Raw genomic sequence first — 25265 nt, forward strand, 5'->3', positions numbered from 1 at the left:
ACATCTCCTTATTGTCCAGGTGGCCCCTTTCTCTTTCTTTGACCTCATTGTGTGATGTGTCTTGTCAGGAAAAAGCACAAACAGAACAGAAATAAGATAAGAACATAAGCAGTGCCTCCGCCGGGTCAGACCACAGGTCCATCCTGCCCAGCAGCCCGCTCCCGCGGCGGCCCAAACAGGTCAAGACCTGTCTGAATCCACAGAGGGGGTCCCCTTGCCACCCTGGTTTCCCATTTAAGTCCTAGCTTCCCATCGAAGTCCTAACCCTCCAGTCTTGCACATGCACGACCTGGTTGGGATGTTGGGACTTTTTTTAGGGAGTTAAACTGGGCCCCTCACAACCTGATACAGTAATAGTTTATTATAGTGCCTCATCTATAGTGATAGGCAAGCAGAGGAGTTTGGGCACTAAAGATTTCTTGCTTATTATGTTATGTTCCGAATGTCTAGTTTTACCCTACCCATGATCTTTAGGCTCCTGGGCAAATCGGAGCCTTAGGCCCCTCCACTGTGCATCCCAGAATGCACCAGGAAGGGGAAGGCCCACCATTTTGGAAGAGGCGGGTCTGCCGGCAGAAGGGCGAAAGCATCCCTCTTGCCGACCATCTCCTAAGGTTATGGGAATGGGGGTTCAGGAGGTGTCAGGGGAGATGTTGGGGTGTGAAGGAGTGTCAGGGTGTATTGGAGGATGTTGGATGGGTGTTGGGGTGTATTGTGGGTGTTGAGGAGTGTCAGGGGTTTGGGGGATCAACAGGGCCGGCAGCAGGAGGGAGTGGGCATCCCTCCTACCACAGATAGTGTCGGGGGGTTCAAAGATGGCGGCGAGAGGGAGTGGGTAAACCTCCTGCTGGCCAACTTCATGGGGGATTTCCTTGCAGTGATCAGCTCAGCGGCCACGTCTATTTGAAATGTAGACCAGCTTTTTGTTAGCCTATATTTCAGGTGCCACTTCCAGGCAAAACCACACCCAGCCTTGGGCAAGCTTAAGCATCCCTAGGCACCTCCAGGGTTGGGTTTTTTTTTTTGTTTGTTTGTTTTTTTAGAAAATATGCGTCCCAATTGGCTGGTTAGACAGCGCTAGGATGTCTGCTGCTGCCTACAATCATAGAATTGGTCCCAAGAAGTCTAAGTTAGTCTTATTTATTATCAGCAGCTAATTATAAAGAGAAATATGAGTAGTTAGTCAGGACCAAGCTTCAAAGAGGAGAAAAGAAAAGTAGAGAAGAAAAAAGGCCTTTGTCTCTTTTTCACAATCTTGATTCAGTGCTCAGTCCTTATCTTGTTGATAACTAGAGCAAGTAACACACTCCCTTCCCCAATTATCTCAGCTTCAATAACCAAGGGGGTGTCAGATCTGTGCCTGTTCTTCGGCCTTGGAGTTTAAAAGAAAAATGGTTGTTGCAGAGAGATTTCTGGGGGAAATTAGAGCAGGCCTGGAAAAATCAAAGTAGATCAGCTATGATATTAAGCTTTTTCCACATCTCTCTATGCAACTCCCATTTTTAGACCTTTTTTTTTGGCCCCCGAATCTTTCAGTATATATGGTATGTGCCACCTGCAGCCATAAAGGCTATTGGGGTGGTAGACAGGTGGGTATGGTAGATTTTGAGGGCTCACCATACATTTGAAGGGGGTTATGATGAGAAGAAGTCATTTCTATACTGCATAACTGATAAGTTGTGGGGAGAGTGTATCACAGTGGTTAAAGCTACAGCTTCAGCACCCTGGGGTTGTGGGTTTAAACCCACGCTGCTCCTTGTGACCCTGGGCAAGTCACTTAATCCCCTCATTGCCCCAGGTACATTAGATAGATTGTATGTGGACGTCTTGTGGTATTGACGGTTTTGAAAATGCCCATTTCAATGCCTCTTGACTTTGGACGTCTTGCGGGAAACATCCCAAATCTAACTTAGACGTTTTATTGACAATGGCCCTCATAGTGTTTCAGAACATGAGCTACTGCAGTGGAAATAATTTTCTAGTGTAGTTGTGACAGGACTTACCCCTCCCAAAAAAGTTTTCAAACCTTTTTATGAAATCATAGGTGCTATAGCCTAGAACAAGTTAGCTTCCCTCTCCTCCCCCCCCTCCCAACATGTGATATTTATTGAACACTGGAAAGATTCTTTTAAGTTATGAAGGACAAATCAAAAATATCAAGGGCAAGTGATCATGGACAAAGTGTGTATTGTTATTGCTTTCTGTTCACCCTCCATTGCCCCAGTAACCACAGTTAGATTGTGAGGCTGCTGGGACAGGTAGGGAAAATATTTCAGAGTACCTGATTACTATTCAATGTACAATGGTACCTTAGTTTGCGAGCATAATTCTTTCCAGAAGCATGCTCGCAATCCAAAGCACTCGTATATCAAAGCTTACTTCCCCATAGGAAATAATGGAAGCCCAGATGATTCGTCCCACAACCCCAAAACTAATGTACAGAATAAAATAACCCCAAAACTAATGTACCTGAATAAAATAAAAAAGGAGAAAGACGCTGAGCCGCCAGAGGAGGAGGAAGAGGAAAAGAACCACAGCCTGGGTGGCTCCCTGGTACTGCTGCTCCTGTCTTAGCAGCCACTGTTGCGTCCGGAGCTGGGCTCGGTACAGCTGCAGGGGCAGGCGTGGCACTGTGGAGCAGAAGCGGTGAATCCGCAGGCGGTATTCGCCCTGCTTTCCCAGGCTCTGCAGCGTTCCAGTTCCCTGCAGGAACGTAAACACCACCGGACCTGTACACTAAACTAAACTAAACCTTAAGTTTGTATACCGCATCATCTCCTCAGAAGTAGAGCTCGGCACGGTTTACAGGAGTTGGTATAGAAAGGAACTACAATGAAAAGTAAAAGGACTTAGAAAGAGAAGTTTAGAGGGACTTCGTATATCGATGAGGGAGGGGTCATTGCATTTTAGAGAAAAGCCAAGTTTTCAAATGTTTTCGGAAGAGTTGGAGGGAGGTCAGGCTCCGAAGCGGAGTAGTAAAGCTGTTCCAGAGTTCGGTGATCCTGAAGAAGAGGGAAGTCCCTACTTTTCCTGCATGGGATATGCCTTTTAAAGAGGGGAAGGATAGTTTGAATTTTTGAGTGGATCTGGTGGTGTTGGGATTAGAGGAGTTCCAGGATATTGGAAAAAGGGGAGGCAGGATACCGTGTAGAGACTTGAAGGTTAGGCAGGCGAATTTGTAATGAACCCTAAGGATTACTGGGAGCCAGTGAAGCTTAGACAGAAGCAGGGAGACGTGGTCAAATTTGCTTTTTACGAAGATTAGTTTAGCCGCAGTGTTCTGGATCCGCTGGAGTCTATGAAGGCTTTTCTTTGTCAGGCTTATGTAGATGGAGTTACAGTAATCCAGTGTGGAAAGAATGATGGATTGTACGAGGACAGCAAAGTGATGATGATGGAAGCAGGATCTCACTTTCCTTAACATGTGAAGATTGAAAAAGCATTTTTTTACTAAGGAATTAAGGTGCACCATCTACGTAAACACCACCAGCACTGGCCGAACCTGTACGCACACGCTGACCCCGCCTCCCGGAGCTCCAAATGTGTAAAGTACGGGAGATCTAACCAGGTGCGCAAGCTGCACGGAAATAGCCCTGCCTCGAGCGAACGCGTGCACCGTCCCATCTCCGGAGGAACGCACCTCCTCAGATCCGGTTACTTCGCAACAAGGACACACTCCCAGCGGGAAGGAGGTATTTGACTGCTCGTTTTGCGAGTCACAAATTTTGCAAATGTTTTGCTCGTCTTGCAAAACACTCGCAAACTGCGTTACTCGCAAACCGAGGTTTGACTGTATTGTAAACCGTTTTGGATGAACTTCTTCATGAAAAAAAGTGGTTAATAAATCCCAATGAATAAATTAAAGGACAGGAATTTCAGTATTGGGGAACCAAAGCTGTATCTCTGCAGAGAGTAGCCAGAGGACCCAGTAGATCCAGGAGTCAAGGAAGTGGCTCATGCTTGATGACCGGTGATGGACCAGTGAAGAAGAATCCTAAGAGGCCATGGAGTGAGGTACTAGCGGTAGCCCCACAAGGAGAGTCCTTAGTGTGTGCGTCTGCAATAAGTTGACTGAGGGACTGGGAGATGTGTGCAGGATAAGACGACTGAGCAATGGAAAAGTTAGAAGAGTCCAAGGCTGAAGGGGAAGGACTGACAGCTGATTGGCGGAGGGACTGGCTGGGACAGTGGCAACCGGTGAAGAGACCGGTAATGGCACCAGTAGCCATCAGCGGATTCCTAGGAGGCAGCCTGGTAGACACTGGGAACATTGGCCAGAGTACTAAGGAGCGTCCGGCGAGGGACCAGCTGGGGTGGTGGTAACTAGTGGAAGGATTAGTAAATAGCATCAGGAGCTGCTGAAGACCTGATGAGCCAATGGAGGGGGTCAGAGAGAGGAGTCGGGAGAAGACCTGGAGAGATGGAGTCCAGGGAGGACCCGGAGGATGACCAGAAGGAGCTGGGAAGACCTGGTCAAGGATTTTAATGGAATGTGTGATATATGGATGTAATGTAACCCCATATATTTTATGTTTTAACAGAGAACCAAGGTGCCTGGGGGTTGGTGTGTGATGAGGATGACCTCACGGTCTGCCAGCTGTTCAGACCCTCAGCTCTGGTTGAGATTATTGCAGACTCTTTGCAGGAATTAAACTTGGACTCCCTTCAGGTCCCCTCTGCTCTATAATGAGTGGATTGAGAGCCCAGTCTTCCTCGTTTCCCTGGCATCCTAACATCAGTGTATTAGTCATGGAGCATTGGAATGTTTTTGAAGGCTCCCTTAAAGTAGCTTTGCTGTATCCAATGGCAGTGAAGTCAGCAGCTGTTTGCTCAGCCCAAGGTAGATTCCTTGGTAGCACAGGTAACAAAACGCATGTCCCTACCAAGTGAGGAAGGCATGGTATTAAAGGGTATGCAGGATTGCAGAATGGATGTGACATCAAAGCACTAGCCTTGGGAATCAAGGCAGCTGCTGCAGCTTTCTTTGTGACATGTGCCTGTCATACCAGTTGCAGGGGGGTCAAGCTGGCCAATGGTGAGCTTTTTCTCCAGCTCCTATTAGCAGGAGTGGACTTAAGTAGTCAACGTTCTCTACAACCTCATCAGAGTCATGAGCAAAGTTTCAGCTTATTCAGTCTCAGTCTGCAGAATGCTCTGGATCAGACAATGAGCTAATGATTCCTCCTCCAAGGCTACCCTCAGCAGGCTTCCTTTCAAGGGACGAATATTTGGAAAGGGACTGGATGATCTCATGACCAGCATGGCAGATTGTAAGCTAAAATCTCTACCTGACAGCAGATCGCAAGCCTCTAGAGCAGGGCTGCCCAAGTCCGGTCCTTGAGATCTACTGGCAAGTCAAGTTTTCTAGATATCTGCAATGAATATGCATGAGAGAGATTTGCCTGCACTGCCTTCTTGGTATGCAAATCTCTCTCATACATGTTCATTGTGGATATCCAGAAAACCTGTCCTGCCAGTAGATCTCAAGGACCGGACTTGGGCAGCCCTGCTCTAGAGGCTCCGGGTGGTCTAACTTTCATGGCTTCAGGCTCTTTCGACAGTACTCAGATGGAGCTTCCTCTCAGAGATCTTTCCAGGGAGCTGGACAGAGATTCTCAGATCCCAGGAGGAGCCAAGCCTCCAGTTCTTATTCTGCTCCAACCTCCAAGAAAGTACAATAACGCCAGGTTCTGAACCGTTCCCATGAAGATAGGGGAACGGCTCGCAGAGTATGTGGAAGCTCGGGCAGTTTCTCCCAATGAGATTAGTAGGGTAGCGACTTGGTCCACTCTACATACATGTCCAAGTTTTACAGAGTGGATGTCGTGAGGAGGGAGGACTCCATCTTTGGATCCTTAGTGTTATGAGCCAGTGTGGTGGTCCTTCCCTAGATTTCTGGAACTGCTTTTGTACGTCCCGTCCATCCAGAATGACGCGCCTATTGCAGTAGAAAAAGAAATTACACTTCTCCCTCTATATTCGCTGTGATAGGGGATTAACAGACCTGCGAATATAGAAAAACCGCAAATAACTTTTTCATATGTTATTCGCTGTTTTCTATTAAAAACCATTGTGAATATGGTGAAACCACGAATAACATGGTAGGAGACCTGGCCTGTTCCTGAAGGAGAGGTAAAACATAGTGAAGGATGTGCCAGGAATCGGCGATTTTCTCTGTAAACGCTTGGAATCAGCGATTTCTCTATGCAAGCTGATGTAATTGGGGGGAGGAGCCAGCAAGCTAAAAACCGTGAATAATCGAAACCGCGAATACGGAGGGAGAAGTGTAGTTTCTTACCTTGCTAATATCTTTTTCTAGTAGAAAGGTATGTCATTCTGGACCCACACCCTGTCAGTTATCTCCTGAAATTTGGATGTCAGACAGACCTTAAGGGTATAAAGAATAATCTATTGCTAAAACACATTGGGTTGTTATTTGAACTCCTTAAATGTTTCTGTTTGCGTGATTTGTTTCTCTGTTCAATGGTAATACATGTTTGTTATAATTTCAGAGCAGACAGAGTTGTAGTGCGGGGAGTTTCCCCATGTTCCTCCTTCACATGTTTTTCTTTATGGGACTATCGCCTGCTTTGGTACAAACTGAAGGGGGCAGTAGAGCCCTCTGGTGAAGGAGGAGGCATTCAAAAGCATGGAAGGAGTGGATTCCTTCTGCAAGACTTGTGAGCATGGGAATATTACCTGTCCATCCGGAATGACACTCAGTCAGTATTAGGAGGAGAGTAATAGAATTTGTTACCTACATTTGCCATCCCAAATTTTGCAATCTTGATTTAATGTATTGCAGGCAATAAAAGTGAGGTTTCGTAAGACTAAATGTGGAAGTGGGGGGGGGGGGGGGGAACCAATAACAGTGGCAGAATTCAAAAATGCATTGGATAAACACAGAAGATCTCTATATGGAATGGAATCAAAGTAAAACTTAAATGACCTTCACGCTTTAAACAGGACATAGAAGGGTGTAACCTGCATGGAGCAGCAGTTTCTACACCGGCTGTTTTGCTGGGCAGACTGGATAGACAATACAGGTTTTCATCTGCTGTCATTTTACTATGTTTTGCTTTTTACAGTGACAATAAAATGCCTGCTAAGCTTAGAGAAATTAACCAGCACCAGGAATATTTCAAACCTATGGTAGCATGCACTGCTGATGATCCAAAAATATTCTTACCCTACTTTATTGTGGCTAGGGTAGGGAGAGCAAATTACTACTACTATTATTTATTATGTCTATAGCACTACCAGATGGACACAATGTTGTACATTAAACACAAGGTCCTTACTAGAGGTCTGCACGGGAACGTGGATCGCAGGAATCCCCCCTAACCCACGGGGCTCCCACAGGGACCCCCCTCTAGCCAACGGGACTCCCATGGGGATGGAAGGCTTTGGAAGAAGGGTTCGTCCATATAATATAATGGACACGTCAGCCTTAGTAAAAGAGGGGGTTTATAAGTTAATTACCTGAACAGAAAACAAAAAAAAAAGGTTCCACCAAAGAGATTCCACATACGAGAGGAGTTCCATCCCCTTTATCATCTTAGACTCTCTTTGAACTTTTTCTAGCCTTTTTTGAGATGAGGAGACCAGAACTGAACGCAATACTCAAGGTGAGGTTGCATCATTGAGCGATGCAGAGGCATTATAACATTCTTAATCTTGTTAACCATCTCTTTCTAATAATTCCTAGCATCCTGCTTGCCTTCTTGGCCGCCACTGCACATTGGGCAGAAGGCTTCAACGTATTATCTACAATGACACCCAGATCCTTTCCTTGAGCGCTGACCCCCAAGGTGGTCCCTAGCATCCGATAACTGATTTGGATCATTCTTCCCAATGTGCATCACTTTGCATTTGTCTACATTGAATTTCATCTGCCATTTGGACACCCAGTCTTTTAATTTCCCAAGGTCTTCCTGCGGTTTTTCACAGTCTTCATGCATTTTAACAACTTTGAACAGTTTGGTGTCATCTGCAAATTTAATCACCTCGCTCATAGTTCCAATTTCTAGATCATTTATAAATATGTTAAATAGCACCGGTCCCAGCACAGATCCCTGTAGCACACTACTATTTACCCTCCTCCACTGAGAAAAATGGTAATTTAACCCTATTCTCTGTTTTCTGTCTGATAACCAGTTCTTAATCCACAATAGAACATTGCCTCCTATCCCATGACTCTTTAATTTTCTCAGGAGCCTCTCATGAGGAACTTTGTCAAAAGCCTTCTGGAAATCTAGATACACTACATTAATTGGCTCTCCTTTATCCACATGTTTCTTCACACCTTCAAAGAAGTCGAGTAAATTTTTCTTGTTTGAATCATTCTTCTGTTCTGTATGATCCTGATATTACCAATGCAAGGTACAGAATCATCTACTGTGTTTCCCTGAAAATAAGACAGTGTCTTAGATTAATTTTGGGTCTAAAAAATGCACCAGGGCTTACTTTCAGGGATGTCTTATTTTTTTCACGTACAACAATGATCTCTCCCTTCCTCTCCTCCACCCCAATTCTTCCTCTTTCTCCCCCCCCCCATGTGCAGTATCTTTCTTCCCCTCTCACCCATCCTCTTGTGCAGCATCTTCCTATCCCTCCCTCCCATCCCCCTGTGCAGCAGAACCCCACGACCCTCCCACCATGAGACTGACATACCTCCGCTCCGAGGCCTCCTAAAGCAGCAGGAGTGTGGGGGTTGCTGAATCAATGAGTTGAATTTTTTTCAGCAAATCAGGCAGCACTAGTGTCAGGGATGGAGTCAGGGAGTATCGGGAGTATGGAGAGGCTTCGGGGGTCGATCTTAACTAGGGCTTTTTTGGGGGGTAGGGCTTATATTAGGAGCATCTTTAAAAATCATGTTAGGCCTTATTTTCAGGGAAACAGGGTAATAGGATGAATGGAAATCTTTACTGTGTTGTGTTTTTAGTAATTTGAAAGGTTGCACATCTCCACTCCTTTGCAGCCCTCTTTTTCATTCCAATCCTGGGGCCGAAGTTGGTAAAGGAGGAAGGGAAGCGGACTTGTAAGGGAAATCCCCAGATAGTTGTGGCAGATCCCAGCCTTATTTTTAACTGAGCATGAAGAAAACTGCTGAGTCAAAAACACTTCATGAGAGAGGAAATACTGTATCTCCAGATCTCGGCTACTGAAGTACCAGCCTCTTAAGCCCATTTACCTAAAGTCTACAGATTTGGGCACTAAAATACAGTGTGTTGTGTTCATTTCAGAAAGAGCTCTCAAGAGAACTCTGGCTGGCTTTTAGCTGAGCAGATTTTTCTCCTAATTCCTCTGGGGGTAGGGAGGGTTCTTTGTTTATTGTAAATTCATTGCCTGAGCGGCTAGAGAACAAACATATTTGTATAGAATACATAGTCATTTGTAGGCCAGCAACAAGTGCAGCATTGTAACCAGGTACTTCTACGGTCTCCCTAAAGAACTGTGTAAGTTGGGGGGTGGGCAGCCCGTGCCCCACCACTGAATTATATGCAGCCTGTGAGACCATGGGAAATATACACAGAAAATGTCATTAACCAGACGTTTGTACTTTAAATACTGTGTTTGCTGCTATTTTATAAAACTGTAGCACAGTTTTTATCGCCAGTCGCAGCGGTAACAGCTTCAACGCTCACAGGAATTCTTTGAGCGTTGGAACTGTTACCACTGCGGCTGACGCTAAAAACTGTGCTACGGTTTTGTAAAAGGGGGGAAGGGGTAAACTCCTACAACAACGGCGGATGTATACAGAAAGACATTTCTGGTAATAATTTGGCATTGAGTTTTGGCAGTGAATTACAGTATAGGGCACATTGTTAATTTTCTGTGTGAGGCCCCCCCCTAGGGAGAGTACTGGCATTCATGCAACCCCCCTGTGCAAAGCCATGCTAGCACAATCACAAAACCAGTACCATAGTGGTAGATCTCAATCAACACATGTAATATAAATTGTGTTTTTCTGTATTATATGCCGTTTTCATTTTATGCCATATTATATGCTGTTTTCATTATAAAACTAATTATATGCCATATTATATACCGTTTTCATTGCTTGGGGGGGAAGTGATCTGTGGGGGATGGGTTCTGTTATCTAAAATGTTGAGCTTGTTTGTACTTTGTTTCCTGTTTATTTTTGCTGAGCTCAATAAAACATATATGAACATATACCGTTTTCATTATAAAACTAATAAAACTTTTTGAACTGGAAACCCCCCTCCCCCCTCTGTAAAGGTTGCCCACCTCTGGTGTGATTCATTGAATAGATTTTTCACCAGATCCACAGGACTTACAATTGTTATTTCTTAGGCCAGGGGTAGGGAACTCTGGTCCTTGAGAGCCGTATTCCAGTCGGGTTTTCAGGATTTCCCCAATGAATATGCATGAGATCTATTTGCATGCACTGCTTTCAATGCATATTCATTGGGGCAATCCTGAAAACCCGACTGGAATATGGCTCTCGAGGACCGGAGTTCCCTACCCCTGCTTAGGCTTTTATTGGTTTCCTCCAAATCTCAAGCTGTAACTCTTTCAGAAAACTGCCTACAGCCACCAGATTTGGGCACCAAAATACAGTGCGTTGTGTGTGGGTTCTAGAACTGCATCTGGGTGCCCAGATTCTATTTTAGAACAGAGCATAAGTTGGCATTTGTATGCCAACATTTAGGTGGTATTACTTACACCAGGGCTGCCCAAGTCCGGTCCTCGATCTACTGGCAGGCCAGGTTTTCAGGATATCCACAATGAATATGCATGAGAGAGATTTGCCTGGCCTGCCAGTAGATCGAGGACCGGACTTGGGCAGCCCTGACTTACATCATGTAAAAAAGGTATTTTTATGTGGGATATACATTTTTAAATAAATAAAATAAATAGTACATTCTGTTACACATGTACAGTAAGTGTGGGATGTACTCCCCCCTCCCCCCATGACTACCTCTTTATAGTTATGCGCTGTGCAACCTGTATGCTCACATACCACTAGAAACATGATGGATATAAAGGCCAAATGGCCCATCTAGTCTGCCCATCCGCAGTAACCATTATCTCTTTTTCTCTCTGAGAGATCCCACCTGCCTATCCCAGGCCCTTTTGAATTCAGACACAGTCTCTGCCTCCTGAGCAGTGAGCTTTGATATTGGGCCAAGTACAGTAATACCTTGGATTGTGAGTAACTTGGTGTGCGAGTGTTTTGCAAGACGAGCAAAACGTTTCATTAGATTTTAACTTGATAAATGAGTGAGGTCTTGCAATATGAGTACGTACAATATATGTGCGTCACATCAACACAACTGAGCCGATGGTTCTTCTCTCTCTGATGCTGCGGGAGTGTAATGACTGTTCTAAACGAGCGAAGTCTTGCAATACAAGTACGTACAGTATTTTGTATTAAAGTTTTGGGGTTGTGGAACGAATTGTCATTATTTCTTATGGGGAAATTTTGCTTTGATATTCATACAATTGTTTTAGATTACAAGCATGTTTCCGGAACGAATTATGCTCACAAACCAAGGTTTTACTGTAGATGAATTTTGACCCTTATCTGCTATAATTTTTTTTTAAATTCAAGGAAAATGTCTAATTTTATAACCTGATCTTTAAGAATATGTGTGCTGAGGAACAGACAGTTAGCAAGGTCTTTTCTGGTAATCTGTCTTTTTGGGCAGCTTTTTCAATTTCCTGAAAAATGGAACACAAATCATATTAAAAATGTATATGCTTGTTCATATATAGAGGTGATTTGGAAGCCTGGTACATAAGAACATAAGAATTGCCGCTGCTGAGTCAGACCAGTGGTCCATCGTTCTCAGCAGTCCGCTCATGCGGCGGCCCTCTGGTCAAAGACCAGCGCCCTAACTGAGACTAGCTCTACCTGCGTACGTTCCGGTTCAGTAGGAACTTGTCTAACTTTGTCTTGAATCCCTGCTTTCTCTTTGATTATGAAATAGGGACTGACATGGGGACACATTTGTCCCTGTCCCCACAGGAACTCAATTTCCCCGTCCCGTCCCTGTGAATTTTGTCGTTGTCCCTGTCCCCGCCCCATTCCTTTAACCACACAAGCCTTGAACACATGATTTTAAAATGTTTGAGGCTTGTGCAGATGAGGACGGAGCTTGCAGGAATGGGGTAGGGACAGGAAAAGAACGGGACAGGATGGGAAAATGAGGTCCCATGGAGATGGGGAAAAATTTGTCCTTATGTCATTCTCTATTATGAAAAAGTTTGCACAAAACCTCATAATTTATTCTAGCCTGGTAACATTGGCATTGAGACTGATATTATCATTTTCAAAACTGGTACAAATGACAGGAAAAAAATTTGGACAATAAAGGAAGTGGAGGGATACAAAAGGAGATGGAAGATAATTTAGAAAAAATTGAACACCTTGAAGACCTGTTTGTCACATTTTTCTTTTCTAACCCTTTTCTTGCAGCGAACAAATAACAAGTTAAAATGCAAAGGAGCTTCTGACATCTTGCACCATTCAGGCAGAAATGTCTTCATTTCTTATATACTGATAGTTGACCAAGAGGCTCATTTTCAAAGCACTTAGACACTCAAAGTACCACAGAAACCTATGGTACGTTGTGGCCCATATTCTCTAAATGGTGCCTTGACTTAGGCACTGGTGGGAGCCCTCTGGTGCCTAAGTCCAAAATGCTGTTTCTCATAGTTTCAATCTGTTTGGTATTTTGTCAGACATGTTTTCTTCAATAAGAGTACAGACCAACAAGAACCGAAGCAAAATTAAGGGTGTCTGGACACATAGGGCCACACTTTCTACATAGTAGTATACAAGAGCTGCTGAGAGACATGATATATGATCAGCCTTTTAGCAAAAACCCACCCTTTTCTCCCCCCCTAATCCAACAGAACTCCTTATTGAAAACACATATGTAATATCGAATCCACAATATTAGAACAAGTCATTTAAAATCAGACTTCTGGATCTATGTGGTAAATTCCAGAGATCTGGGTCCCATACTTGTAGAAAGGTATTTGTACCCTTTGCAGACAGGCGAGACTCCACCATTTCAAAAAGCAACAAGCGATGAAATTAATTCTGTCACTGCCAGAATCCAAAATGCTGTTTTAAAGAGGACTTTAAAATTCAAAGCGCCTACTGGTGCCTAAAAAATGGTGCCAGAATCACGCCTCCGATGGCGCATTACCGTGCCTAATGCCACTGTAGGCGAGGCTAATGCCGGAAGTGGTATTAGGTGCCATAAAATGCCTACGTAGGCGCAATTCATGTCAAAGGTAAGTGCCAGAAATGTAGGCCTTGAAAATCCTGGTCCACATATTCAGTGCCTACCTTTGCCGGAGGCGCAATTTCTAAACTGCATCATTGCATGACTGACATGTGATTGGCGGCCGCTTTTAAGACACCTGCCGACAATGGCACCGTTTAGAGAATCTGGGCCTGTGTGTTTACTTTGAAAATGAGCCTACAAGTATATTTTAATTATAAGGTGGTCATTTGATTAGTTTAAGAACATAAGAATTACCGCTGCTGGGTCAGACCAGTGGTCCATCGTGCCCAGCAGTCCGCTCACGCGGCAGCCCCTAAGTCAAAGACCAGTACCCTAACTGAGACTAACCCTACTAGCGCACTTCTTGTTCAGCAGGAACCTGTCCAACCCTTTCTTGAATCCCTGGAGGGTGCTCTCCCCTACGACAGACTCTGGAAGAGTATTCCAGTTTTCCACCACTCTCTGGGTGAAGAAGAACTTCCTTATGTTCGTCTGGAATCTATCCCCTTTCAACTTTAGAGAGTGCCCTCTCGTTCTCCCTACCTTGGAGAGGGTGAACAACCTGTCCTTATTTACTAAGTCTATCCCCTTCAGTACCTTGAATGTTTCGATCATGTCCCCTCTCAATCTCCTCTGTTCGAGGGAAAAGAGGCTCATTTTCTCCAATCTTTCGTTGTACGGCAGCTCTTCCAACCCCTTAACCATCTTGGTTGCTCTTCTCTGGACCCTTTCGAGTAGTGCAATGTCCTTCTTCATGTATGGCGACCAATGCTGTACGCAGTACTCCAAGTGAGGGCGCACCATGGCCCGGTACAGCGGTATGACAACCTTCTCCGATCTGTTCGTGATCCCCTTCTTTATCATTCCTAGCATTCTGTTAGCCCTTTTTGCCGCCGCCACCGCACATTGCACAGACGGCTTCATCGACATGTCGATCAGAACTCCCAGGTCCCTTTCCTGGGAGGTCTCTCCAAGTACTGCCCCGGACATCCTATATTGATGCCTGAGATTTTTGTTACCGACATGCATCACTTTACACTTATCCACATTGAATCTCATCTGCCATGTTGATGCCCATTCCTCGAGCCTGATTGTCACATTGCAGATCTTCGCAGTCCCCCTGCGTCTTCACTACTATGCTAGTGAATCCACAGCCAGTCAGGTTTTCTGGATATCAACAATGAAATATGTATGAGAGAATATAGCATATATTTAGTGTGCAATATAAGGGACACAGCGCATTTGGCAGTTGGCAACCTGGATCTCTACCTTGCTCTTTCCATTCAACCAATGTATTTCTTTTTTACTACGTTTTTTATTTATTAAACTCAAATTTCAAACTCTCCACCATAAATAACTGAAAAAACACCAAAGTGCTTGTTAAGTCTGAAAGAAAAAGTCTCAGTTTGCGGCGAGTCTAGCGTACTGTGATTTTCGTCTATCAAACACCATGAGGAAAAATATACTGTTAAAAGATCCCAATCAATAAGGCCAACGATCGTTTTGTGGCGTAATGCCACTTCAAATAAACAAACTTTTATGTAGTCTCTTCCTCTGCTTACTGAGCAGATTTATTTACTGCCCTTTTGGCGGTGTGCAGCAAGAATAAGTCAAATTCCTCTCCTGATTTCAGAACACATGCTCCCACTATCTTACCGGATCCCTTGTAAAACGAATATTCTTTGTCATCAGATAAGTCCTTTCACCTGCCCCTCTTCCTGGCCAGTTTGCTGGTTCCCTACTCTCCTGCTAGGGCCCTAGGTTCTGCTACCCGAGGTCTTCTACCGGTTCCATCCTTCCTTAAGGTTTTCCTGGATACTATTAAACTCTTGCTTTAGTGTAGCTGGCCCACACCTCTGGAATGCCCTCCCTTTTTACTTGAGGTGTCCTTTAATAAATTCAAATCTAAACTCAAAACTTATTTCTCTCTGTCATTGCCAACTGGCTCTGGAGATTAGTCCGCTTATTTTCATCTTGTACCTTTTATCATGCATCTTGTATTCGGTCAACCATGTTACCTTCCTGTGTTTTCCCTCCTAGATACTACCTTTGTTTGCATTGTAATTCTTTCCTGTTGCATTACCCTTTTTTTGTTATAATTGTTTTGTCTTTCGCCTCCCCATATAAACATTTTTTACATTGTAAACTGCTTAGATTTCTCTTAAATAAACTGAACCTGAACATGAATCTGTTTGTGGTTCCACTAAAATTCCTCAAAATTGTGAATAGTATACAATTCTCTCTGAAATTATATTGATATAGATGGACAATCAAGTGGCAATGTAGTACATAAATGAGCAGGGAGGAACAGGATTATTCCTCCTTCAGTTTTGATAAGCTGTCAGTGTGGAATTGGACTACTTCTTTTCCTCAGAGCCACTTATTTAACAGAGAAGAACAACCCCCTGGCTGGGTGTGCCTTTGACTACAAGAGTAGTCCATGGACGAGAATGTGGCTGAAATGATATTTTTGAAGAGTGGGGACATTCCATCAAATCTTTTCACTATATGACAAACTAGCCTTGGATGCCTTCCTCATTGATTAGTGGAGATGAATATCCTCAGATTCACTTTTGTAGCAAACTCTTCTGAAACTCAGATGGAACAGGAGAACTGTGATTCTCATCACTCTGCATTTGATGAGGCACATATGGTTCCTTCTTGTGTAATTTTCCATAAGAAGAACCATATGACTGGAGATTTCCTCATTCGTTATTGTGCAAACTCGAAGGAGTCTATTGCATTCTCATGGAATTCCTTTCCCTCACAGCTTTGATTTAGGGTAACAATACTACTTTAAGCTTGTCTGACAGTATCATTGGGTTTGCAGGCTCCCAGGAGAGATTTTCTAGAAAATTTGCAGATTTGAATGGAAGAGATGTGTTGTCTGATGGAAGGGCCCTGTATATATTTTCTTGTCACACACAAACTGCTTGAATACTTTATACATTTTTCTGAGTCAGGTTTGAAACCCACCTCCGTTATGGGGTACACCATAGTGCAATTGGTGCTTGTCTCTATATAGCCTTTAGTTGTTTGAGTCATGTGTTGCATGCTTCTGCTGAAGCATCCCATGGTGTCATGAGACCTTAACCAGGTATAAGCTAATGAAGTTCTCTTTGAGCTATTCAATAGACATTTGTGAACTAAGTACTGTACCTGATCTGGAAGGTCCTGTTTTTGGTGATGGAGACTTCAGCACACGCAGTGAGCTCCAGGTTCTAGTAACTAATCCACCTTACACCTGCACGCTCATCTCAAACTTCACCTAAGGTGGTAGTATAATTCCATCTTAACCAGTTTGTTGTCTTGCCAACATCCTTTTTTTCTATGCGCTGTGTGTGTAAAGATGAAAGCTCACTGAAAACATTGGACTTCATCTTCTATTTGGCATGAACTAACATAGTAACAAAAGCCTTTAACTTCTACCAAACTTTGTCTTTTGATTTGGCCCAGATAGAGTAGGGGTTGCCATCAACATATGCACACTAATTGGCTAGCAGACTGCGTTTCCTTCACTTATGCTAGGTTTGACTTTTGAGGGCTATATAACAATTCCTAGTGTCAAGATCAATGGCAGCCTCAGTAGCCTGCTTGAGATGAGCCTCTATGGAAGGAAATTTTCAGAGCTGACATGGACTTTGTTTCAGACATTCATAGCCTGCTAATGTTTGGACAAAGACCCTCCAGAATCTCTAGGGATTACCGTAATATCGAGCACTTCCCTGTTGCATTACCCTTTTTTTTGTTATAATTGTTTAATTGTTTTGTCTTTCGCCTCCACATATAAACATTTTTTACATTGTAAACTGCTTAGATTTCTCTTAAATAAACTGAACCTGAACATGAATCTGTTTGTGGTTCCCTCCTGGTTTATTTTATTTCTGTTAAAATATACATACATACATACATATACAAGGGTAGTTGCCACCAAAATCTTGTGTTTCAGTGCCTTGTCTGTTTTCCTTTTTTTCTGTTGAAGGCAGCCTATAGCCAGGAAGTACCATGCTGTGAATCATTGCTATTCTGCTTTTCCTTAGATAAAAATGTTACTTGTCGCGGGTTTTCTCCATGGTTAGCAGGATAGCTATCCACTCTTCAAGGAGCTGTATCACAGGGAAGTGATTCAAAAGCTTCTTTAAAGTATTCTGAGCTGGAGAAGCTTCCCACATGGGTTCTGTGGGTGACCTGGCACATATTATATTCCACTGTTTAAGGAGAATGCCTGCTATGGTAAGTAACTTGGTTTGCCTGAGCCCAAATTGTCTGCATTCTCGTGACACTGTTCTTGTTTTTATCTTGCCTTTAGGAAGAGGAGTTTAAGTGGCTTTTACGAGAAGAGGTCCATGTGGTACTACGACAGTTGCAGGACATTTTGAAGGTAATGACAGAAGTCATTTTGCTTTGTCATCCTTTTCTTGTTTTGAGCTGCATTTTGGGCCAGTGGATTCTAGTGTGAATCAGTTTCTTGTCACATGTGATTCTGGCTAGTTGTGTCATGGTGTGTTGGAGCTGCTGCCAGAGTGATTCTTCTCAGTTCTCTCGTATTAGACATTCCTCTTTGATCATCTACTTTCCATTGCTCATGTTGGCACATCATTGAGCTTTTAATTTTGTAATAAATGCGAAGACCTATGAATATCATCTCAGGCAGCACAGTTTTGAAGAAGCAAGCAAGTGATGCTAGAGTTCTAAATGAAGTTGGCATAATCTCTGGAAATGAGTAACAAACCTCTTCTGACTAGGTTAAGTAAATTATTTGAGGAATGCAGCTTAAAATATGCAAGAGAAAGGTGAATGGATTTTGTCAGGACTGATATTTTAGCAGGTTGTTAGACTCTTGCAGGATTTCTGTAAGTCCTACCAGATGGGCTAGGATTTCATTTTATTTAAATTAAAATAATAATAACAACTTTATTTTTATATACCGCCATACCACAAACATTTTATGTACAAACTTATTGTTTTATGTGGCTGCCTGAATGGTAATACTTGCGTTAATTGTTGATGTTGCTCAATGTCATCAATAAATATGTTTTTTAATTGATGCAAATTAGGGAATGGGGGAGGGGGCGGTCATGACCTTGCTTCTCAGGGCTCATAAGAGTCCAGGGCCTTGAGACGGCTGTGTCCGGAGTCGTCTTGTTTTCAAGTATGTCATATGTCCCAGTCCATAATAACTACATTAAATGTCCTCCCCTTTTTATATTTTATATTGTAAAATGCTTAGAATTATGATTAGCTTTTCATCAAATTTTAATAAACTTGAACTTCTTGATAGTTGGGATTGGGGATAGTTGTAACATATTAATCATTTTGTTTGAAAAACTGATGATGATACTTTGGGCGTTAAAACATGCGTAATAGCGCGCGCTAAACTGCCGGCCACGGTAGCCACTACCGCCTCCTCTTGAGCAGGTGGTAGTTTACCGGCTAGCTCGGGGGTTAGCGCATGATGTAAAGTCACGCGCGCTAAAGCTGCTAACGCGGCTTCGTAAAAGGAACCCTTTATTATTTGGTCTGTTCAATTTCTGTTTATGTAGCTTTACCATTGTATGGAGGACTGCATTTACACTTCTCCTTCTGAATCTGTGGTTTCAGTATCCGCGGATTCGCTTATTCGCAATTTTTGGGGGAGGAAAGAAAAAAGAAATGCTGTATCCCAGACCTCCCCAGACCTTACCTGGTGGTCTAGTGAGCTTTTGGGGCTGGAGCGATCGTCCTACACTCCTGCCCCGTGCAGATCACTCATACAAAATGGCTGCCGTGAATTCCCATAGTCTCTCGAGACTACGACGGGAACTCCCCGCAGCCATTTTGTATGAGTGATCTGCATGGGGCAGGAGCGTAGGAAGATTGCTCCTGCCCTGAAAGCCCACTAGACCACCAGGTAAGGTCAGGGAAGACGGGGGGTGGGTCAGAGCCGGCACAAATGTTATTTGCGAATTTTCAATATTTGCGGGCTGGCACTGCCCCTAATCCCCGCGAATATTGAGGGAGAAGTGTATATTGTCTTTCTTTTTTATTATCATCAAGTAAAAAAAAAAAAATGTTTAAATCTAAATTAGCATTTGATCTTAAAATTTGGCTTGTTTTCATCTGGTGAGAGGCCTTATCAGCCTCAGGCATATGAATATTTCTTCAGACCTGCCGTTTTACTTTAGCTGTGCAGTAATAAAATTCAGACCAGAATGTGCCTAGTGGCATCCATTGCATTGAGTTTCAGGCTATAAATTCATGCTTTACAAACTGTATTCTTGTATTTTGCATTTTTAGTTTTTTGTGCCTTCATAAAATCTCCTGCCAAATTATGACCCATTACATGATTCCTGGACATGATGGACCCTAGCTAATTGTGTCTAAAATAACACATTCAGTACATAAAACAAATGTAAACTATATGTTGCCATTTCTCAGTAGAAAGGAGGCAAGTCTTAAACAAATGAAATCCTCCACAGCTGAGCAAGTTGACAATTGTTACCTCAAGAGCCATTCAGTGCTCTTTGACTAGGATTGGTGACCCAGAAGGCAACATTGCAAGTTACTAAAAAATCTTGGGCCCGTTGTTCAACTACAAATTGGGGGGACATTGTTGGGAGACAGCAGACTTGGGTGTGCTGGTGGATGCATCACTGAAGCCATCTGCACAGTGCGCAGCAGCCTCGAAAAAAGCCAACAGGATGCTGGGCATCATAAAGAGGGGCATAACAACCAGGACGTGGGAAGTCATCATGCCATTGTATCGAGCGATGGTGCGTCCACATCTGGAATACTGCGTTCAGTATTGGTCGCCACACCTCAAGAAGGACATGGCGGTACTTGAGAGAGTCCAAAGGAGAGCAACGAAACTGGTAAAAGGGCTGGAACACTGCCCATACGCCGAGAGGTTGGATAGGCTGGGGCTCTTCTCTCTGGAAAAAAGGAGGCTCAGGGGAGATATGATAGAGACCTTCAAAATCATGAGGGGCATAGAGAGGGTGGATAGGGACAGATTCTTCAGACTGAAGGGGACAACAAGTACGAGGGGGCATTCGGAGAAACTGAAGGGAGATAGGTTCAAAACAAATGCAAGGAAGTTTTTTTTCACCCAAAGGGTCGTGGACACTTGGAATGCGCTACCGGAGGAAGTGATCAGGCAGAGTACGGTACAGGGATTCAAACAGGGATTGGACGGATTCCTGAGGGATAAAGGGATCGTGGGATACTGAGAGAGGTGCTGGGATGTAACGCAGGTATAGAAAGCTAACCAGGTAATAAGTATAGAAACCCAACCAGGTCGTGGGTTAGGACTACGATGGGAAGATAGGACTTCAATGAGAAACCAAGGTGGCAAGGGAGCCCCTTCTGGTGATTCAGACAGGTCGTGACCTGTTTGGGCCGCCGCGGGAGCAGACTGCGGGGCAGGATGGACCTATGGTCTGACCCGGCGGAGGCACTGCTTATGTTCTTATTTATTTTGTAAAATCTTATAATCTGTTGTGATTGGTGTCCACAATGTAAAGCTTAAAACTGTATACAATTATGCACACTGAAGACTCCGGCATAGGAGTGAGATATTTTTCTGTCATACTATGTGCAGAACTAACCCATTTGGAGATGCAAATAATGGACTTTGAGTTACAGGGATATAGTTTGTAAACCATGAATTTGTATCCTAAAATTTGAAGTACGGTAATGGATGTTACTATGCACATTCCAGGCTGAATGTTCTTACTGCACAGTCGCAGGAATGGGGAAAGGGTTTGGGACTTGTATATCGACTTTTTGTAGTGTTTACATACCTGTACAGGTAATTCAGGCATTTTTATCGACTCGCAGTCTTTCTAATGTACTTGGGGCAGTGGAGGATTAAGTGACTTGCCCAGGGTCACAAGGAGCAGCATGGGGTTTGAACCCATAACCTCGGAGTGCTGAGGCTGTAGCTCTAACCACTCACCACATTTTTCTCTCCTCTGCATGCTCCACATCTGACTGGCAAGCTAAACTAATAGGGCCTCTGAGCAGGTGGAAATATCTTTTTATGTTGCTCTTTATTCTATGCTCCCACTAATTTCTAATTACAAATGCCCCAAGAACTCGGCTAACTTCATTCTGAAGGCTGCAATAATTTCTTGAAATCAGATGCTTTTGTGTAAGAAATAGAAGTGTGATGCAACTTTCTAAACTGCCAGGAACAGTTGCTACGATGGTGGTTGCTTATGTTGATTGTTTTTTTGAGGCTGTAGGTGATGTTTCACTGTACAAATGTCTAATTTCATATAAGAAGCAAAAATACTCTTTATTTGTTCAGTTAAGAGCTGCCGCTTAAGAGCGTGATAAACTAAAGCTTATCTTGCAGGAGGCTTCCAAGCGGTTTACGTTACCAGTGGGGACAATAGATGGTCAGATCAAGCAGGAAAATTTTGTACTGGGCAGCTCAACGTAAGTATGTGGGGAAAGCATGGGGCCCGTGATTAATAAAAGGTCTTTGCCGTATGTGTCGGACTCTTCCACAGTAAACTCCTCTGAAACATTTTATCAGCAGGAAAAAGCTGTTTCCCCTTAATACAAAGAAAAGTTACACATAAGCTTTTCTAATACTTCAGAATACATAGAATTATATGGGTAATTTACTAACTTTAGATAAAAAACAGTTGGGCAGAGTGATGGGCCTGGTGTGTGCCTGTCTCTCTCTCTCTCTCACTCTCTATCTTTTCTGTCACTTTAGATAAGCATTTTCCCATTCTGAAACCATCACACTTCCTTCCCCATTTTGTTTACCTAACCTCTTAGCCTTGTTCATACTGCTCCCCTTGGCATCTGTCCTTTTAAATTTCGTTAATACTAACCTCCTATGTCTCCATACCTCATATGTAATCAAAAGTCCATCACCAAGCCTGGTCATAGTCTGGATAGCTACCAAACCTAGCAAGGCTCCTGTTTCAATATCTGGCCACCCTTTGCTTGATATTAAGTTTGTAATCCTAGTCACCCTGTACCAGCCTTGTAAGCTCAACCAAGCTGTATTGCTCCTTCCTGAACACTGGTTTGTATTCATTCACCATTGGCCTGCCAAAGTTTCATATGACTGAACAAACGCTTGGGCTCCCTCCCTCCTTTCTTTTACCCATTTGTCCCTACCTGCCACTCTTTTTAAAATTTATGGGTTTTGCCTATAGTTACATTACATTACATTACATTAGGGACTTCTATTCCGCCTATACCTTGCAGTTCAAGGCAGATTACAAAAGAGCTTACTGGACATTTCCAGAGAAGTTACAACAGTTTTGGGGTTTGTTTGTTTTTTGTTACAAGGGAGGAGAGGTACCTGGATTAATTCTGGAAGAACTTGCAAATTGGATATTAAATTGACTGTACGTTACTGTGTGATATAACAAATAGATTACAGTTAGAGTACAAATAATATAGATTCTTACTAAAATAGGGTAAAGTAGTGTAGACACTGGTCCACACTGTACACATTATACCAGCCTGATGTGCAATCCAAAATATCTACAAGGAGACTAATTCCTAAGAAATTTATCATAATTGTATTTATTTGCCCTTGCATAATATATATTTTTAAAAATGAAGAGAGTAGGCCCTCCCCCCAGACTACCTTGCCGTCCCTTTTGGTCTAGTGGTGTAGTTAGCGCAGGAGTATCCCTAGTCATTCTTGCTTATTTCGGCTCTACTCTTCTGCAAGAGGTCATGGCAGCCATTTTGAGAGTAGAGCTGACATGAGCAAAAGTGACTGGGGATCACTCCTTCCCTTACTACACCCCTAGACTGCCAGGTATTGTAAGAAAGGCTCAAGGGAGCACTTAGAAGGAGGAGTGGGGGAAAGGTAACTCTTGTTTAGATGGGAGGGAAGAAGGTGGCAAATGGGACAAAGCACAAATTTTTGGCTGCCATCAAAAACACATGGTCAGTTTCAGCTGAACCCGAAACCAGGCAGAAGTATTTGAAATCTGTTTCAGTACCGAAACTGAAATTCAGTTAGTCTCTAATCTTGTTACAGCAAGAAAGAAAAAAAAATAAAATAAGACACAGAAGGAAAGTATATAAAATATATATAAAATCCTTTAGTAGCTCACAAGTAAGGGGATCTAGTTCAAAAGAAAAATCTTGAAGTATGACTCCTATGTTACTGGTGTATTAGCTCCCATCATAGGGGCCTTCAGAAAGGTTGACAGTTGGGGCTCAAAGAATATATATCTGACCCCCATTAATTTTATGCATTTGTAACGGACATCTTAGGAAAAAAATAACCCTCCTAATTGCAAACCCTTGGTTTCAACCTTGGAAAGTGTTTCCTTCACTTTAAAAAAAATCATTTTGGCTACATCAGGATAAAGTTGAATATTGTGTTCCCGTAAATTGGGTGTCCTTTTTTAGTGAAAATGTATTCTTGGCAACCAGTTCAAAGCACAGCTAACCAACAAAGTAGCTGAGGGGACCTGAGTAGAATCAGAAGCTTCCAAGAAATTGATGAGTTCCAAACTATATAGTCTTCAAAAGCTTCTGGGGAGCTCATATGGTCTGATGATTCCTGAAATTGTACAATTAAACAGGATATTTTCCTACTTTTTATTGTTTTATCTGCTATTGATCATTATCTAAATAATATTGCCTAATGCCAGCCATTTGTTTCAGCATGGACCAAGTGAAGGGAGTGCTGACTCTGCAGGGAGATGCCCTGTGCCAGGCTGTGAGTATTTAAAAGTGTTTGTACTTACCTTAGAAAGTGGGAAAGAAGGCTTGGGAGGCCTTCTACAATGTGTCTGTGCACTTCTGTTTTACATACTGAAAAAGGCCACAAAACAGTTAGAGTATTAGGCTATATACGAGGGGCGTTCAATAATTCAAAAAAGTTTTTTTTTTTAATTATATTTTTTTCAATATAGTCCCCTGATAGCTCCATACATTTCATCCACTTTTCCTGCAATGACTTTAACCCATTTGACAATAATTCTTCTGTTTGACCTTCAAAACAAGATGTCACAGCTTCCTTGACGTCTTCATCACTTGAAAACTGCTGTCCACAGAGAGATTTCTTCAAAACCCAGAACAGGAAATAATCCAAGGGAGCCAAGGCAGGACTGTAGAGTGGATAGTTCAGCTGCTGAAACCCATATTCTCGGATGGCAGCCTGTGATTGTCATGACATGCACCAGCGCATTGTTGTGAAGAAGCAGCATGCCCACTGTGAGTTTTCCTCGTCTTTTCTCCTTGATTGGCTCCGGCAAAGCGATCATTCTGTTGGCATAACTGTCCCTGACTATGGTTGTCTTCTATGGCATGAAGTCCAGAAACAAAAGTTCTTCATCATCCCAGAAGACAGTTGCTGTGACTTTGCCTGCAGATATTTCTGTCTTGTACTTTTTTGGGTTGGGGGATGACTTGTGCTTCCACTGCATTGACTCCATTTTGGACTCAGGATCTCTGAGATAGACCCAAGTCTCATCTCCAGTCACCAAACAATGAAAAAAAGTCACTTGGTCTTCATGGAGCATCTCCAAATTCTCCTGATAGCACGGGACCCTCATGGCCTTCTGACATGGTGTCGGCATTTTTGGAACCCATCTTGCATCTTGGACATTCCCAACTTTTCATGGATTATTTTCCAAACGGTACCTGCCAAGATGCCCATTTTTTCAGCTATTTAGAAAACCTATCTGACAAAATTAAATCCTCTTTCTTGCACATTTCTGTGCAAGTTGCTTCTACAGGCCATCCAGTATGAGGGTCATCTTCAATGAACTCTCTATCGCACTTAAACTGTTTGCTCTAAAATTTTACTTTGTAGGATGATGGGCAGACTCACCATAAACTGCAGTCATGCATTCATGGATCTCCTTTGGCTTTTTCCCTTTTTTGTGAGAAATTTTAACACTGAACGGTGCTCTAAATTTTGCAGTTTGCAGTACTTGATTCGCACGAGGACTCTCCTGACAGTCTTAGAATGTTAGTCACACCGAGCGCAACTGTGCATGAGTAACCTTGAGACATTTCGAGACA

At 43.1% G+C, this 25265-nt stretch overlaps 1 protein-coding gene across 2 annotated transcripts in view; it reads left to right on the forward strand.

The window, feature by feature from the left end:
- The window catches only part of ROGDI (rogdi atypical leucine zipper), a 47867-nt gene that overhangs the window by 4195 nt on the left and 18407 nt on the right, over positions 1-25265 (forward strand). For both annotated transcript variants that reach the window (XR_004541094.1, XM_033963319.1), the window contains exons 2-4: positions 17575-17646; positions 21604-21686; positions 23901-23955. Coding sequence is in view for 1 of the 2 variants with exons in the window: in XM_033963319.1 (XP_033819210.1) it covers positions 17575-17646; positions 21604-21686; positions 23901-23955 (210 nt within the window). In the remaining variant the exon portion in view is untranslated. The remainder of the gene's footprint in view (positions 1-17574; positions 17647-21603; positions 21687-23900; positions 23956-25265) is intronic.

The sequence above is a fragment of the Geotrypetes seraphini genome, chromosome 11 (assembly GCF_902459505.1).
Source record: "Geotrypetes seraphini chromosome 11, aGeoSer1.1, whole genome shotgun sequence".
Taxonomy (NCBI): Eukaryota; Metazoa; Chordata; class Amphibia; order Gymnophiona; family Dermophiidae; genus Geotrypetes; species Geotrypetes seraphini.